The following is a 19,105-nucleotide window of genomic DNA, read 5'->3' as shown; positions in this document are numbered from 1 at the left end:
CATTAGCCAAAATACACAACAAAGAGTAGAGAGAACCTGTAGAGACTATATCCAATGGATAGGCACAGCCCCCAGTTGAGGGTTGGGCCATACACCCACCTCAAAAATATTAATCCAGAATTTCTCCTGTCAAAAGGAATTGCAGGGACAAAATTTAGAGCAGAGACTGAAGGAAAGGCCATCCAGACACTGCTGCACCTAGGGATCCTTTCCATCTACAGACACCAAACCCAGACAATATTGCTGATACCAAGAAGAGCTTGCGGACGGGAGCTTGGTCAAGCTGTCCCCTGAGAGACTCTGCCAGAGCCTGACCAATAGAGCTGCGGACACACACAGCCAAACATCAGACTGAGCACAGGGATCCCAGTGTAGAAATTAGGGCAAAGACTGAAGGAGCTGAAGAAGTTCACAACCCAATAGGAAGAACAAGAATATCAACCAACCAGAGCCTCCAGGTCTCCCAGGAACTAAAAAAAAAAAACCAAAGAGTACATATGAGGGGACACATGGCTCTAGTTGGATATGCAGCAGATGATTGTCTTAACAGGCAGCACTAGGATGGGAGCCCCTTGGTCCTATGGAGCCTCACATTGTAGGTGAATGCGATAGTGCTGAGGCAGGAGTGGGTGGGTGGGTAGGTGAGGATGCATGATCATAGAGGCAGGAGCAGCAGGAGGGGAGGGTGTTTGTGGAGGGGAAACTGAGAAGTGGGATAACATTTGAAATGTAAATATATAAAATAACTAATAAAATGAAAAGAGGAAATATTCAACATCCTTTATCATCAGGGAAATGCAAATCAAAATGACTCTGAGATTACACATTACACAAGTATAGTCTGATATCTCCCCAGTACTTAACTAAGCCATCCATGTGTGTAATAATACTGACTGATTCTTAATTTTTCTATCATTGCCACTGGATACTTAAGGTCCAGAGTTTTCTACTAGTTTAATGCTTCTGAACCTGAATCAGAGACTCCAAACACTCAAATACCCCTTCTCTCAATGCACCTGTCATCTATGATCTTATCAAACGATAGAAGTGCAAGCCTAATCCAACCAAAGGCCTGCCTTTTATTCTGATGGCCTTTTCATAGACTTAGCTCTTTAAACTCAGCAATGGTTTTGGCTGCCAAAAATCATCCATACTCTCCTAAGTGAACTTAAACAGACTGGCCTAGGTGGGCAAGTAGCCACTACAGTGCCTCTCTAATGGATGGCATGCTTTCTACAAGATAAATGCTGAAATGGGCAAAATTAGTTTTTCATTTACTTTCTTCCTGAACAAATAATTCGCCTTCCTCCCAAATTCTTCTACTTGCATTTAAGAACAAAGTGTTTACATAGAATTATGATAAGGTTTCATAAGTAGAGTTATTCAATTAATTTGTCTAAATTGCTAGAGGCTGAACATTTTGTAGAATGAATAATTGAAAGAATCTTATGACCAAGAAACTTAATAACTATACATAGTAAGGATGGGGTTAGGTATCTATACATCATGAGAGAAAAGGGATTCTCCTCAAACATGACAAAACCTTGGAGACCACTATTGTTTGTCCCTTTTATTTAATTAACTATTTTATTTATTTACATTTCATCAATTTCCCAGTACCCCCTCACACAGTTCCTCACCCATTGCCTCTCTCTGAGAGAGTGAACTCCCAACCCCTGCAGGGACATCCTCCATCCCTGGGGCCTCAAACCTTTCAAGGGTTAGGCACATCTTCTCCCACTGAGGCTAAACTAGGCAGTCCTCTTCTAAAAATGTGCCAGGGGTCTCTGCAGCCTGTGTATGCTGCCTGGTTGATAACTCAATCTGTGGGAGCTCCCAGAGGTCTGAGATGGTTGAGACTGCTGGTCTTCCTATAGATTCACCCTTCCCTTCAGCTCCTTTAATCCTTCCCCTAATTCCTCCATAAGTGTCCCTAACTTTAGTCCATTGGTTAGGTTTAAGTATCTTCATCTATCCCAGTCAGCTACTGGTAGGGCCTCGTAGAGAACAGTCATGCTAGGCTCCTGTCTGTAAGCATACCATAGCATCAGTAATAGTACAGGCCTTAGTGTCATGCCCCACCACCACCACATGAGATGAATCCCAACTTGGGCTGGTCACCTGACAACATTTCCTTTAGTGTATTCTTCTTTTTTGTCCCAGAGGTTCTTTTAGACAGAAAAAATTCTAGGTAGGAATTTTTGACTGTTATTTGGCAATCCTGTCCCTCTACTTGGGGCGCTGTGTATCTTCTAGAGCTAGACGCTGAGTTCTTTTTCCCCCACTGAGTGTCCCTTTTAAATAAGTTCAAGAGTTTGCCTTATGGAATGATTATTGTCTGGCTAGCCTTCCCCCGCAGAACATACATAGTCTTTGGTGTGCTTCTGAATACTTATTGCTTGTATACTAAAAATAAAGACATTTGTTCCCAAATGAACATCCAATGTACAGAGCCTGACAAGCTTCAGTAGAGTTAGTGTGCTAGCATAGTACTTTCTGATAGCCTTTCAGTCAAATTGAAAAGCATCACTGAAATGATGGATAGAAAAGGAAGTAATGAAATGATTAGTTTCACTTGTTCTTCATTTTATTAAAGAGGAATAAAATAAGAAGGGTAAGCCTTTCATTATGTGTCTTCAACCCCTTTCTTCCTAACTTATAATATAATAACTTAAGAATCTATACTGAAGCATCTAAGCACCACCATGCCACTAGCCAGTAAGGGAAAAGCCAAGTATATGAAATGTTTGAATCATTTGAACTAGATGAAATCTTCCGTAAATGTGCTGAGGGTTCACATTATCAGTCACCATTCCTACTTCTCTTTGGAGTGGTTCCAGAAGGCCAAGCATCTGAATATGCTTCCTTTTGTGTACACAATAATTTTCTGGCTACACACTTGTTTATTTTCTTTAACATAAAGCCATTGGTGTATTTTTCTTCACTTATAGGCTGACCCACTGAAAGACCTTACTGTGCATAGTAACATGACTCTTCAGATGAGATCCTGCTTGCCTCAACAATATTGGGAGATGCAAATGTTTTGACCACAGGGACTTTGAGTACTATTTTTTATTTGCTCTTATTTAAATCACAGGCATAAATGCCCAAACATTTCTGGGTAAAGAAACGCAGGACTTCGATATAGTATATGGATTATTTTAGGTGAGAAAATTGCTTAATTTTCTCCTTGCCATCATGATACCTGACACTGAATAGATATTAAGATCATATGAACAGATGTGTCTCCAAAAACCCTGACAGAATAGCCCTTGGAGGACTGTATCCCTCCTGTTTGCAAGGTGCTAACTGAAGTGAAAGGAAACTTGACTTGTTCATGGGGATTTTCTTTCTGACAAGAGGATTATTCTCCATAAATGAGAGAAGGAATGCCCTCTTGTTTCTCAGAGAAAAGCTAAAGGTTTTCATTTTCACTCTGTGAAAAGTCCTTCTCATCATTTATTTAATTGTCTTAATTTTTGTATTCACTTGAAGGCAATAAATATTAAGATATGAGTAGTTTTAAGGCTGGAATAATTGTCATATTTTGCATATATATATAATTTTTCATTTCACTTCGTAAATTATAAATATTTTTCTTTCTATTAGTTAGTAAAATAGTATCTCCAAGTCCTTTTATCACTAGCTCTATTGCCATGGGAAATCAGATTCTAAATCTTGCTTTAAAAGAAAATAAACACTAACTTAAGTCCATTCTCTGCAGTTCCTATTTGAAAACCATTTTCACTTTAGCTTTTCCAGACTGATGATAAGGTCATAAATGTGTCAGGCAAAAAGATACTATGTACAATAAAACTGTATACTGTAACCTGTAGCATCATCTCTGGGTTATTATATGGGAAGAGTTGTTAATCCTAATTTCTTCATAGACCCAGATTTATGATTGATGTGGAAGCATTAATCAAAATACTTTAATTTATAGAATGGTCTTCTAATTTGTTATATGTACCATTATGTCAGAAGTCTGATATTAATGTGTATTTTAATATATGTGGAATGCTAACAAATTTGTACAAGTATGATGCTAAAATTTTATGTCCTCCAATGTAGGAATGAAGCCAATTTTTCCAGGTATAACCTACCTAAGGCATGCATAAACTATATAGTCTTTACAAAACCAACTTTCCTCAAAGATTATTAAGTCTTGATTACTATGGACAAATCTTGGATATCACAACAGTGCTTACAACCTTAGATTTATCACAACACGATACAAGAATTGAATCAACACTCATGTTACATAAAATATAAAATCAAAGGGAAGGGCTCTACATCTCTCTGGAGAAACTGCCTGATTTCCTCAATGCTTGATAGCCACCTCTGTAAAAAAAAAAGTGCCAACCTAATTAATGTATTATACAAACTAAATGTAAACCCAAAAACTATTCATTTCTAACTTTCTGAATGTTACTATTGATCTCATATCTCTGTTGCTTCATGATTATATGATGTATCAACATTTATTTTCACTGTCCAGACAGTTATTTTGCAAAAAAAAAAGTAATAACAATGTCATTGGCCACATTATTTGTTTTTTTCATAATAAATGGGTTCCCCGTGCAATTGATTTATATCATGTACTTAAATAGGCAAGATTGAATTGTTTCATTCATAAATTAAATGAATAAAACATCTTGACACATTCAATTATTTCATAATAGGAAAGATTATTGCTGTGTTATTATAACTTGACAGATCCTAAGATGTCTTCTTACTACATACAAGTGTAGGAAGGGAAAGCTGATGCAAATAGATAGGACATTAACTTACACAATCAGTTGAGAACTTACTCGGTACTAATAGTGACATGCATATATAAAATCCTTACAGTCTATGGAAATATTCTGATGATGGCCTTCCTAAGAGCCTCTTTTACATCTCTGTTCCTCAGACTGTAGATGAGTGGGTTAAGCATGGGAATGACTACTGTGTAGAATACAGACAGTATCTTGTTCTGTTCAGTAGAGTAGTTTGACTTGGGCATCACATAAATGAAGGTAATAGTTCCATAGTATAGAGTGACTGCAGTGAGGTGAGAGGTGCAGGTGGAGAAGGCCTTTTGTCGGCCCTCAGTGGAGCGCATCTTCAGAATGGTGATGAGGATGTAGGTGTAGGAGACAGCTATGACAAACACTGTGACCACAATGATGGTTCCAGCAGAGATAGAAGGAATCATTCCAATAATGGAGACATCTGAGCAAGAAAGTTTCAACACGGCAGGGAAATCACAGAAAAAATGATCTATCTGATTTGGTCCACAGAAGGACAGACTCAACAGACAACTAGTAAATGTCCATGAATTCACACAGCCACCCACATAGGAAGCTCCAACTAAAAGGAAGCAGATCCTGGGGGACATATGTGTTGAATAAAGCAGGGGTGAGCAGATGGCCACATAGCAGTCATAGGCCATGGCAGCTAGGAGGAAGCACTCAGCTGTCCCAAATGTCACTGTGATACAGAATTGGGCTTCACAAGCAGCTACAGAGATTATCATTTCATGTCCAAGAAATCCTGTAAACATTGTAGGCGTGATTGATGTGGAAAAGCCAATGTCCACAAAAGCCAGATGGCTAAGGAACAGATACATGGGTGTGTGGAGTTGGGGGCAGCTTCTTATTAAACTGATGATGCTGAAATTGCCCACTAAAGTAACAGCATATATCCCTAGAAATGTCATAAATAGGATGACACGCAGTGTGGAATTCTCTGTTAACCCCAAAAGGATGAACTCTGTCACAGTGGTGTGGTTTTGAGGCTCCATCTCAGGAATGAAATGTCCCTGTTGAGGGAAATGAGAAATTCTTTATTTTGGTATTGTTTTTTCAATGTTTCCTATGTTTTTTCTTTTATTAATCCACAGATAAAATAATAATCTCTTCCTTTGATCAAATATAAATATCTATGCTTTAAAGAATTGGGGACTTTGTTCCTTCTTCTTTCAATAAACTCTGTATAATTGTCTCAGCATTTTTTTCCCATTACCTTTCTTTCTTTATACAAAGTACCCTCAAACCTTGACTTCAGAGATCTTTCCCTCGGTGTTGAGGTCCATAATTTCAATGATCTCTTGAGATTCTCCTCATGCTCAAATGAATTAGAAATATCATTAAACACCTCAAACTTTGTCTTCTATAGTCTTCCTTAACCTCTCCACCAATATTTTATATTCTATGTATTTATTTTTATATGTTTTTGTTTTGTTTGAACATATGTCTGCACATCAGATGCATGTCTTATCCATGGAGATGAGATGAGGGCATTGAATTTCCTGGAAGTAGAGTTATGGACGGTTGTAAACCATCATGTCAATGCTGAAAGTTTAATCTGTTTCTTTTACAAGGACAGCCAGTTCTATTAACTGATAAACTATCTCTCCAAGGCCCGTCTCCAGTCATTCACAATATCATGTCTACAACTTTGTCACTTCCCTGGCCATCTTCCTCACATTATACTCTATCCTGAAAAAATCTTATTGATTTGTCTAATTTATTTTCAGGGTTTTTTTTTTCCTTTTTCATCTCCTTTTTCTATTCTCTGTGTCCCCATTTGGTTTAAATACCTGGTTATTTTTATTCTGCCTGCTTATTTACCTTCTAACTCACATTAATTTTTTTACAGTTTATGATACTATGGCATAATGAATTATTTCAAATAAAAAGAACACAATGCCAAAGGTTAATTCTTCTGACATTATTTCGGTCTTCATGATGAACTACAATGTCATTTGCATAATACTCACTATTCTTTCTGATTTCTCCCTTCATTTAACTGTGTTTCTCACAATCTTTCGATGCAGTTCTCATACTAACCCTGATATCCACCATAGCCTTTCATTCTCAGCAAATATTACATCAATAACTTTTATCTTTGTCTTAAACACCCAGTATTTAGGTGAAAATGTGCTAAAACTTTCGTTTAAGTATATGTATAATTACTGTAGTTAATAGGTTCTGCCAAGAGTACCTGCAATTTATGTTCCCTGCCCACAAAACAAGGCCTCAGAAAGAATAAAGTTAATTAAATATTTCTTGTAATATGTTACAAAACAATATATTTCATGCCTCAATTTCTCAATTTTAAATAAAAATTGAATGGTACAGATGGAGAAAACACTTGAAAATTCCTTTGACATATAGTTCCTATCACACATTCCAATCAATAGATATTTACCACATATCTTTCTATGTACCTTTTTTAATTTTTAATATACATTTTAAAAAGTCATCTGGAGAAAGAGCTCTTTTTCAAAAAATGTCTTGCGGGGTTGGGGATTTAGCTTAGTGGTAGAGCGCTTGCCTAGGAAGCGCAAGGCCCTGGGTTCGGTCCCCAGCTCCAAAAAAAAAAAAAAAAGAACCAAAAAAAATGTCTTGCTATACATAGACAAGTCCCAGCTCATCTCAAACTTGTGATACCCCTACTTCAATATGAGGTAAGAGACATGTGTCACCCTGCATGGTTCAGATGTATTTACATAATTCCACATTTAGTTATTTTTCTAAAGGCAACAATTTGAATAAAGTGTGCTCTGTGCTTCATGGTATGTTCACCATTAATATTTACAATAGCGAAAATACTAATTGCCAATTGGGCCCTATCATTCATTGATGGGTTCTGTTGACTGCATTTTGATTAAAGGTATTAATATTTTTCATCTCCCAAAACATGGTATGATATTCATATAAGTGTAATAGTCTGCTTACAATATTATCAATTCTCAAGGAGTTACACTTTTACCAGGCATAACAATATTAGTAATAAATGTCTACTAAATGCATAGATTCACTTACATTTTCTCACAGTAAATAAGCATATAATTAATTTGCTGGTGCAATTGATCAACTAACTTGGTGAACTGGGAAGTTCACTGAATCAGTATCCAAGAATGTCCCATCTCTTCTTTAATAGATCTTCCTGTTTAAGTTACTATAGTACCAGATAGCTTAATGCCTTCCACATTAGCTCTGTCATTAGAAGTTCATCTTTTAAACTTACTAATTATTTGCCATATGTTTAATGGTACAAAACTTCAACTGTTTAGATAAAATTATTGAGATGTTGGAACACGTCACACCTTCTTTGCTTTCACTTTTCTAAAAGAAAGCACCCATGAATGAATCCTTTGTCCATTCCACCTATGGTATGTTTTCCAGCTTTCTTGAAGTCTTCTTCTTCAGATTGAATGCAGTGAGTGCTGAAGAACAGACCAAGAACCAAGCACCAAGCACCAAGCACCCTTCATGGTCTTCCTTGTGGCTCAAACAGAGTTTAAAATGCAACTCTGATCTCATTCTGACTAACGCTAACTATTTGATGCTGACTGTGTAATTGTAATAGAAGGCAAGAAGGCAGACACACAAGATGTCTATATTAAGCTTATTAAATATCTTTTTTAACTTATTAAATTTCACATGACACTTAAAACTCTTTGATACTCAGTACATTTTTAACTTGAATAATGAGAGAATTGATCTCATAATTTAGCTTTGTTCTGAGATTAAAGGAGGAGATATTTCTGAAATGCCAGAGGTCCTTATTCACACAAAAGAATTAAGCATCTCCTCATTTAAGAAAAATCAAATAAAGTGTGAGTAGTGTTAGAATTGTTTAGTAGTTTTGTGACTATAGTTTTGCTTTCAATATGTCAGGTAATTTTACCACAAATCCAAAATAAGACAAGCAGTACAATGCCTATACAATCACATTTCTGAACTCTCCTATTCAAAAGCATAATACATAGAATCATTTTTGCTTTGCTTTGCTTTTCCACTGAACAATCAGTATCTAGAACTCTGTTTTGGCTTTCATGTTTATCACCTGAGGTCAGGGATGCTGACCACTCTAATATCCTTTCCCTCAAAGGATCAGTCACTATGGTGGGAAACTTACCTAGTTGAAATCAGGCTGTTTCTTCTTACTTCCTCTCCTTGTCTCATTCATCTCCTTAAGAATAACAACAATACAAGTTACCATACATCATCCACACAGTTCCCATATGCCTTATGTATCCCGGTCTACATGTGCCAAGAAACCACTGCACAGTGCTTTTTGCCAAGGTCATGTTTTCCACAAGGGTCAAGAGCCCAAACTCTTTAAAATACTTTCCTAAGTTTCAAATTCTTCTTGAGTTATTAAAAATATCTACCCTAATAAAGTCCATCAGTCTTTCATTTACCACTTAGAGTCAATACTGACACTGAAATCCAAAGAGGAGTTTATGAAATAGATGCACTTTATTTCCATAGAGAAAGTCAGGATTGCACACTCTGTATTAGTGTACTCACAGGTCATGTAGCTTAGCCACACACATGCAGAAAATATAAGTTTGGGTGTCTTTGTGCACATGTTAAGAAAGGGGGACAAAGGCTTAATCAAACCAGGCAAACCTTCAGGGATTATTGTTACTAGCCTCTTAAGAGAAAGTCCATGGGTTTCTTATACAGAGATGGCTTATAGAACCAGATGATTCATTAACTCCTGGCTTGCCCTCCCCAGGTGATACCCACATGGCATAGCATTCAATGGGATTCTTTTGCTTTGCTTTCTTGGGAGTGAAACATACAACAAAGAATATTTAACATTGAAAATAAAGGGGGGATGGGGAAGAGGGGAACATGATCTGGAATTGGGTGGGGGGGAAAGGACTGAAGCCCTGAGGACCAGACAAAAAAAATGAAAACAAGTGACCTCAGGAGGAAGGAGATTGGGAGGACCCTCTGGAATGTACCAGAGACCTGGGAAGTGAGAGAGTCTCAGGACTCAAAGGAGACCCACAGTGATGAAAGGCCCTACAGTGGGGAGAACTTATTGAATCCATCTCCAGCTGATAGACAGGGCATCAAGTGAGGGACGGTGTTGCTATCCCATAGCCAAAGCTCTGGCCCATAATTCTTCCTGTCTGAAAGAAATGCAGGGATGGGAATGGAGAAGAGCCTGAGGAAAAGAAGGCCCAAAGTGTGATCCAGCTCAAGGCGAGACCCAAAGATTTGACACCATTACTGAAGCTATGGGGCATTCACAAAAAGGGACCTACCATGACTGCTCTCCAAAAGACCTAACAAGTAGCTGAAAGAATCAGATGCAGATATGTGCACCCAACCAATGAACAGAAGATGCTGACCCCTCTGGTTGAATTAGAGGAAAGCTGAGGAAGCTAAGGAGGAGGGAAACCCTGTAAGAGGACCAGCACTCTCAATTAACCTGGACCCCTGAGATCTCTTAGACACTGGATCACCAACCAGGCAGCATACACCAGCTGAAATGAAGCTTCAAACACATATACAGCAGAGGACTCCCGGGTCTGGGTTCACACAGAGAAGATGCACCTAACCCTCAAGAGACTGGAGGTCCCAGTAAGTTTAGAGGTTTGGTGGGGTGGTTGGGGTGGGGACATGCTTGTGGATCTGGGGGAGAGTGGGTGGAGGTGGGGCAGGAATGAGGTATGGGATGTGGAACCTGCGGGGATGGACCGGGAGGGGAATAAAATCTAGAGTGTAAAATTAATTTAAAAAAATAAAGAAAGAAAATAATTAATCTGGTTAGTTTGAGATAATTTCATATTATTTTTCAATTATAATAATCATTGAATCAAAAAATTATTCTTTAATCCCTTTTTATAGTCCAGTCTTCATCCCCCACCTGATCAGCCACTGACTGCTCCCTATCCCATGACTCCTCTCCCAATCACCATCTCCAAAAAGATGTCTCCACCCACACACACGAACCCATACCATCAGAACTCCCTATTCTCTGGTGCCTTAAGTCTCTCGACAGTTAGGTGCATCTTCTCTCACTGAGGCCAGACCAGGCAGTCCTCTACTTTCTGTTATCTAGGTCCTCATATCAGTTGGGGTACGCTGCCTGGTTGGTGCCCCAGTGTCTGAGAGATCTTGGGGGTCCAGGTCACTTGAGATTACTGCTCTTCCCATGGGGCTGCCCTCCTCAGCCTCTTCCAGCTTTTTCTCAATTCAACAACAGGGATCCCTGCCATCCATCCATTAGATGGGTGCTAGTATCTGCATCTGACTTTTTCAAATGCTTGTGGGCCTCTCCGAGAGCATCCATCCTAGGCTCCTGTCTGCAAGTACACCACAGCATCAGTAACAGTGTCAGGTTCCTGGGGCCTCCCCTCGGGTCCCAGTTTGAGCCTTACACTGGATCTCTTAGCTCTGAGGCTCTTTTCCATTTTTGTCCCCGCAGTTCATTCAGACAGAAACAATTCTGGTTCAGAGCTTTTGACTGTAGGATGAACCCATCTCTCCACTTGATGTTCTCTCTCTCTACTGGAAGTGGACTCCACAAGTTCTCCCTCCCCACTGTAGAGTACTTCATCCAACATTCCACCCTTTGAGTCCTCAGAGTTTCTTGCCTCCCAGTCTCTGGTACATTCTAGACGGTCCACCTATATACTACATCCCTAGGTTGCCTGTTTTCATTTATTCTGCTGGCCTTCACTGTGTCACTCCTGCCCCCTACCACAATATCTGATCATGTTCCCCCATTCTCCTCTCTGTCCCTTCTCCTATCTAGGTCTCTCCCTCTGTCTGTGCTCTGTGATTTCTTTCTTCTCCCTCTTGAGTGGGATTGAGGCATTCACACTTGGGTCCTTCGCTTGTTAACTTTCTTGAGTTCTGTGGACGGTATTCTGGGTATTCTCTACTTTTTGGCTAATATCCACATATAAGTCAGTACATATCACTGCTTGTCCTTTTGGGTTTTAGTTATCTCACTCAGGATGATATTTTCTACTTCCATCCATTTCCTGCAAAACTCATGATGTCCTCATTCTTAAATCTGAGTAGTATTCAACAGTATAAATGAACAATATTTTCTATTTTTATCTTTCTTACTTTAATATATACACATATATGTGTGCATAAACACATATATGTATATGTATGTGTGTATATGTATGTATGCATATATATAATTGGTTATTTTATTTATTTACATTCAAATGCTCTTCCCCTCCACAAAACTCCCATCCTTCCTCCCCTTTGCCTCTGTGAGAGTACTCAATTAATCCATTCTGACATCATCATCCTAGCATTCCGCTATGCTGGGGCATTGATCCCCATAGGACCAAGGGGTCCCAGTGGTGCCCAATAAAACAATCCTCTGCTATATATCCAGCTGGAGCCAAAGGTTCCTCCGTGTGTACTCTGTGGCTGGTAGTTTAGTCCTTGGGACCTCTGGGGTGTCTGGTTGGTTAATTTTGTTGTTCTTCCTTCTAGGTTGCAAACCCCTTCAGCTCCTTCAGTCCTACCCCAAACGCATCCATTGCTGTCCCAGGGCTCAATCCAATGGTTGATTGTATTGATTAGGCTCCAGCAGAGCCTCTCAGGTGACATCCATATCTGGTTCTTGTCAGCAAGCACTTCTGGGCATCCAAAATAGTGTCTGGGTTTAGTGTCTACAGATAGGAAGGATCCCTAGGTAAGGAAGCCTCTAGATGGCCTTTCCATCAACCTCCACTCCACTATTTGTCCCTACATTTCCTTTATACAGGAGCAATTTTGGATTTATATTTTTGATTTTTATATTTTTTGGGTGGGTGGCTCCATCCCTCAACTGGGGATGTGCCTAACCTCTGAATGGTCTATACAGGTTCTCCTTCCCATTTGTTGGGTATTTCAGCTAATGTCATCCCTGTTGGGTCTTGGGAGCCTCTTGTTTCCCTGGGCATCTGGAACTATCTAGTGGCTACCCCCAGTTCCCCATTCCCCACTGCTACATATTTTTGTTTAATTTCTTGACCCTCTATACATGTTGCCTGTCTCTTCCTGTACCAGATCATGCACCCTCTTTTCCCTCCCCTCCTCATTCCCTCCCAGGTCTCTCCCTTCCTCTATACCCCATGATTATTTTGTTCCCACTTCTAAATAGGATTGAAGCATCCTCACTTCAGTCTTCCTTCTTCTTAAGGTTCATATGTTCTATGAGTTGTATCATGGGTATTCTGAGCTTTTGAGCTAATATCTACTATTCTGTGAGTACATATGATGTTATTCTTTTGTGACTAGGTTACCTCACTCAGGATGATATTTCCTAGTTCCATCCATTGGCAAACTTGATGAAATCATTGTTCTTAATGGCTGAGTTGTACTCCATTGGGTAAATGTATCACATTTTCTGTATCCACTCTTTCATTAGAGAAATCTGGGGTTTTTTTTCGCTTCTGGCTATTATAAATAAGGCTTCTATGAGCAGGTGTGCTTGATATATATTGGAATATACTTTGGGTATATGCCCAGGAGTGCTATAGCCATCTTCAGGAAGAAGTATTTACAATTTTTTGAGGAACTACCAGACTGATTTCCAGAGTAGTTGTACCAGTTTGCAGACACACCAGAAGTGGAGGAGTGCTCCTTTTTCTCCACATCTTTGCAAGCACAAACAGTCACCTGAGTTTTTAATCTTAGCAATTCTGACTGGTATGAGGTGGAATCTCATGATAATTTTGATTTTCACTTTTCTGATGACTAAGGATGTTGAACATTTCTTTAGGTGCCTCAGCCATTCAAGATTCTTCAGTTGAGAATTCTTTGGTTGTGTTATGTGGTTCTCTGCAGTCTAACTTCTTAAGTTCTTTGTGTATATTAAATATTAGCCATCTATTGGATGTAGGTCTTATAAAGATCATTTCTCAATCTTGAGTTTGCCATTTTGTCATGTTGACAGTGTCCTTTGCCTTACAGAAGTTTTTGAATTTTATGAGATCCCATTTCTCTACAGTTGATCTTAGAGCTTGAGCCATCGGTGTTCTATTGAGGAAAATTTCCCCTGGCCAATATGTTCAAGGCTCTTCCCCATTATAAGATTCCATGTATCTGGTTTTATGTGTAGGACCTTGAGCTTTGTACCAGGTAATAAGAATGACTCAACTTGCATTCTTATACATGCTGACCAGAAAGTTAACCAGCACCATTTGTTGAAAATGCCATCTTTTTTCCACTGGATTGTGTTGGAATCTATGTCAGAGATCAGGTGACCATAGGTGTATGGGTTCATTTCTGGATCTTCAATTCTCTTGATCTACCTATCTGTCTCTGTTCTAACACTGTGCAGTTTTTATCACTATTGCCTTCTACTACAGCTTGAGGTCAGGGATGGTGATTTTCCCAAAACTTCTTTTATTGTTCAAAATGGTTTTTGCTATCCTGGGATTTCTGTTACTTCAGATGAAGCTGAAACTTGTTTTTTCTATCTCTGTGATGAATTGAGTCCGAATATTGATGTGGGATTGCATTAAATCTGTAGATTGCTTTTGGTAAGATGGCCATTTTCACCATATTAATGCCACCAATCTATGAGCATGGGAGAACTTTCCACATTCTGAGGTTTTCTTTGATTTCTTTTTTCATAGACTTGAGGTTCTTGTCATGCATACCTTTCACTTGCTTGAAGAGTCATCACAATATATTTTGTATCATTTGAGACTATTATGAAGGGTGTCATTTCCCTTATGTATTTCTCAGTCTGTTTATCCTTTGAGTAGAAGAAGGCTACTGATTTGTTTGAGTTATTTTATATTCAGCCTCTTTGTTTAAGTTGGTTATCAACTGTAGGAGTTCTGTGGTGGAACTTTGGGGGTTACTTAAGTATACTATTAAATCAGCAAATAGTTATATCTTAATGTCTTCCTTTCCAATTTGTATCCCTTTGACTTCCTTTTGTTGTCTAATTGCCCTGGTTAGAACTTTGAGTATAATATTAAATAGACAGGGTGAGAGTGAGCAGCCTTGTCTTGTTCCTGGTTTTAGTGGGATTGATTCAAGTTCCTCTCCATTTAGTTTGTTGTTGTCTAATGTAGGATTAATGGTGGGGTCCAGTATCCACCACAGGGCTCGAGCTACTCAGGTGGATGTCAGGCTGTGGCAAGCTGCGGGACACCACTCCAGGGTGAGGAAGTGCAGTCTATGAGTAGGCTACAGCCAGAGTTGGCTCTGGGCCTGAAAGGAGGCCTGCAAGAAGCCTGTTCCATCTGATTCTCAGGCTCTCGGGGATCCAGGTGCCGCTGGGATGTCACAGAACAGCTGATAAAGGAGTGAGGGCCCTCGAGGCTGGATCTCGCCTGGGACCAAGGAGAATAGAGGAGGAGACTCGGACTGGTCCCTTGGGGAGAGTCCCTGCCTGGATGGCAGTAGGCTTGGTCTTAGTGGTAGTCGCTGGTTGGCTGTAGCTGAGTGGCTGCAGAGGCTGGGAATGCAGAGAGGTTTTCTATGGGATATTAGAATGTGGCTCTGTAGGCAAAAGCCTTCTCTGTGGCTCCCCAGTATGGATCCTGATGAAAAGAGACACTGTGATTTTGAGGCATTTATTGTCATGGCAGAAAGTAGATGAATAAAACTCTACCCCACTTCTCCGAGTAGACCTGAGATTAAATATCTTTTTCATGAAGGAGTGTATGGGAAGGGAAATTTACTGGCTAAGCCTCTAGGCCTTTAACTACCTCATTATAATGGAGATCTGTCTTGAGACTACATGACCTGTGGTGGTGTCTGTGAAGGGGCTTCTGCGGTTGCCCTTATAAAACTGATGATAACAAATCTATGGATTCTGGTTTCCTGGGAGTGAGGCAAAATGCCTGCTGTCCCTTCAGAGTCTCTGGCATTCAAGCCTCCTCAACTGGGAACCAGAGTACCTTTCACTGTCCCACAGTCCATTGGTTTGCTGTATACTGCTTTTATAATATTTAGATATGGGCCTTGAATTCCTGATTTTTCCAATCTTTTAACATGAAGGGGTGTTGTATTTTGTCAAATGCTTTTTCAGCATCTAATGAGATAATCATATGATTTTTTTTTTGTTTTGAGTTTGTTTATATACTGGATTACATTGATGTATTTTCTTATATTGAGCATCCCTGCATCCCTGGGAAGAAACCTACTTAATCGTGGTGAATGATCATTGTGATGTGTTCTTGGATTAAGTTTGCAAGAATTTTATTGAGTATTTCTGCATTGATATTCATAAGGCAAATTGGTCTGAAGTTCTCTTTCTTTGTAGGTTCTTTGTGTGGTTTAGGTATAAGCATAACTGTGGCTTCATAGAAGGAATTTGGTAGTGTTCCTTCTGTTTTTATTTTGTGGAATAGTTTGAAGAGTATTGGTATTAAGAAGATAGATATAAAATTCAAACTACTCAATAGCCTTCCTCTACTCTATGGATAAACAGTCTGAGAAGTAAATTATGGAAAATACACCCCTCATAATAGTCACAAACAATATAAAATACCTTCGTATGACTCTAACCAAGTAAGTGAAAGATTTGTATGACAAGAACTTCAAGACTCTGAAGAAAGAAATTGAAGATCTCAGAAGATGGATTGGCAGCATTAATATAGGAAAAATGTCCATCTTGCCAAAAGCAATCTAGAAACTCAATGCAATTCCCATCAAAATTCCAACTCAATTCTTCATAAGGGTAGAAAGAGCAATTTGCAAAGTCATTTGGAATAAAAAAGAACACAGGATAGCAAAAACTATTCTCAACAATAAAAGAATGGCTGGGGGGATAAAGATTCCCCAACCTCAAGCTGTATTACAGAGCAATTGTGATTTAAAATACTATGGTCAGGCAGGTAGATCAATGAAATAGAATTTAAAACCCAGTTATGAATCCACACACCTATGGTCACCTGATATTTGACATTGAATCCAATACCATCTAGTTGGGAGGGAAATGATGGCATTTTTAGCAAATGGTGCTGGTTCAACTGGAGGTCAGCCTATAGAAAAATGCAAATCAATCCATTCTTATGACACTGTAGAAAGCTCAAGTCCAAGTAGACCAAAAACCTCCACATAAAACCCGATACACTGAAGCTAATAGAAGAGAAAGTGGGGAAGAGCCTCAAATTTTTCACGCACAGTGAAAAATTTCCTGAAGAACACCAATGGCATATGCTCTAAGATCAAGAATCAACAAATGGGACCTCATAAAATGGCAAAGCTTCTGTAAAGCAAAGTACACTGTCATTTGAACTTACTGCTTTTAATAATCTTTCTTTGTATACCCTTGGGAGGGAAGAGGGAGGCAAAGTTTAGAAGAGAGGCTGAAGGAATACCCATTCAGAGCCTGCTCCACATGTGTCCCATACATATACAGCCACCAAACTAGATAAGATGGATGAAGCAAAGAAGTGCAGACTGACAGGAACCGGATGTAGATCTCTCCTGAGAGACATAGCCAGAATATGGCAAATACATAGGCGAATGCCAGCAGCAAACCACTGAACTGAGAACGGGACCCCTGTTGAAGGATTCAGAGAAATGAGTGAAAGAGCTTGAAGGGGCTTGAGACCCCATATGAACAACAATGCCAACCAACCAGAGCTTCCAGGGACTAAGCCACTACCCAAAGACTATACATGGACTGACCCTGGGCTCCAACTGCATAGGTAGCAATGAATATCCTAGTAAGGGCACCAGTGGAAGGGGAAGCCCTTGGTCCTGCCAAGTCTGAACCCCCAGTGAACATGATTGTTGGGGGCAGGGCAGTCACGGGGGGAGGATGGGGAGGGGAACACCCATATAGAAGGGGACGGGAGGAGTTAAGGGGATGTTGGCCTGGAAACCGGGAAAGGGAATAACAATTGAAATGTAAATAAGGAATACCAAATTTAATAAAGATGGAGGAAAAAAATAACAGTACCAACCAACCAAAGCTCCCAGGGACTAAACCACCATCCAAGTACATATGGACAGACCCATGGCTCCAGCTGCATATGTAGCAGAAGATGGCCTTTTTGAGCATCAATGGGAGGAGAAGCCCTTGGTCTTGCCAAGGCTGGACCCACCAGTGTAGGGAATATCAGGGCAGGGAGGCAGATAAGTGTGGGTGGTTGGGTGGAGAAACACCCTCTTAGAAGAAGGGGCTAAGTGATGGGATAGGGGATTTATTGACAGGAAACCTGGAAAAGGAATAACATTTGAAATGTAAATAAAAATATCCAATAAAAAATAAAATAGGCTCTCTGCTCCTCCCTTTTCCAGGGACAGCCACATCTTCTCATGCAGTGCCAGCCTCGTCTCATAGACAAGATGGTGAAAGTCGGTGTGTCCGTATTGAGCGCCTGGTTACCAGGGCTGCCTTCTGCTCTGCATCTGGCAAAGTGGACATTGTTGCCATCAATGGCCCCTTCATTGACCTCAACTACATGGTCTACATGTTCCAGTATGACTTTACCCATGGCAAGTTCAATGGCACAGTCAAGGCTGAGAATGGGAAGCTTGTCATCAACGGGAAGCCCATCACCATCTTACAGGAGTGAGATCCCGCTAACATCAAATGGGGTGACACTGGTGCTGAGTATATCATGGAGTCTACTGGCATCTTCTCCTCCATGGAGAAGGCTGGAGCTCACTTGAAGAGTGTGGCCAATAGGGTCATCATCTCTGTCCCTTCAGCTGATGCCCCGATGTTTGTGATGAGTATGAACCACAAGAAATATAACAACTCCCTCAAGATTGTCAGCAACGCATCCTGCACCACCAACTGCTTAGCCCCCCTGGCCAAGGTCATTCATGACCACTTTGGCATTGTGGAAGGGCTCATGACCACAGTCCATGACCACTGCCACTCAGAAGACTGTGGATGGCCCCTCTGGAAAGCTGTGGTGTGATGGCCATGGGGTAGCCCAGAACATCATCCCTGCATCCACTGGTGCTGCCAAGGCAGTGGGCAAAGTCATCCCAGAGCTGAATGGGAAGCTCACTGTCATGGCCGTCTGTGTTCCTGCCCCCATTGTATCCATTGTGGATCTGACATGCCACCTAGAGAAATCTGCCAAGTATGATGACATCAAGAAGGTGGTGAAGCAGGCATCTGACAGCCCACTAAAGGGCATCCTGGGCTACACTGAGGACCAGGTTGTCTCCTGCAACTTCAACAGCAACTCTCACTCTTCCACCTTTGATGCTGGGGCTAGCATTGCTCTCAATGACAACTTTGTAAAGCTCATTTCCTGGTATGACAATGAATACGGCTACAGAAACAGGGTGGTGGACCTCATGGCCTACATGGCCTCCAAGGAGTAAGAAACCCTGGACCACCCACCCCAGCAAGGACACTGAGAGCAAGA

At 40.3% G+C, this 19,105-nt stretch overlaps 1 protein-coding gene and 1 pseudogene across 2 annotated transcripts; one reads left to right on the top strand and one right to left on the bottom strand.

Moving 5' to 3' along the window:
- Window positions 1-4,852: 4,852 nt before the first annotated feature.
- LOC148007790 (olfactory receptor 5P55) lies at window positions 4,853-5,791 on the bottom strand. Its single transcript, XM_087610265.1, has one exon. It carries the CDS (start codon window positions 5,783-5,785, stop codon window positions 4,853-4,855), a length of 933 nt encoding a protein of 310 aa, XP_087466391.1. The 5' UTR covers window positions 5,786-5,791.
- Window positions 5,792-8,130: 2,339 nt separating this feature from the next.
- Window positions 8,131-19,105, top strand: LOC148007789 (glyceraldehyde-3-phosphate dehydrogenase pseudogene; annotated as a pseudogene). Its single transcript, XR_015648820.1, has 2 exons — window positions 8,131-8,161; window positions 18,018-19,105. The product of XR_015648820.1 is annotated as a glyceraldehyde-3-phosphate dehydrogenase pseudogene (transcript).

This window comes from Rattus norvegicus, chromosome 1, assembly GCF_021556685.1.
Source record: "Rattus norvegicus strain SHRSP/BbbUtx chromosome 1, alternate assembly SHRSP_T2T, whole genome shotgun sequence".
In the NCBI taxonomy this organism is placed as follows: domain Eukaryota; kingdom Metazoa; phylum Chordata; class Mammalia; order Rodentia; family Muridae; genus Rattus; species Rattus norvegicus.
This window is presented reverse-complemented; position numbering and strand designations above follow the sequence as displayed.

Excerpts from the sequence above, each read along its gene's own strand:
- LOC148007790 (XM_087610265.1), bottom strand. The coding sequence starts at position 5,785 with ATGGAGCCTCAAAACCACACCACTGTGACAGAGTTCATCCTTTTGGGG.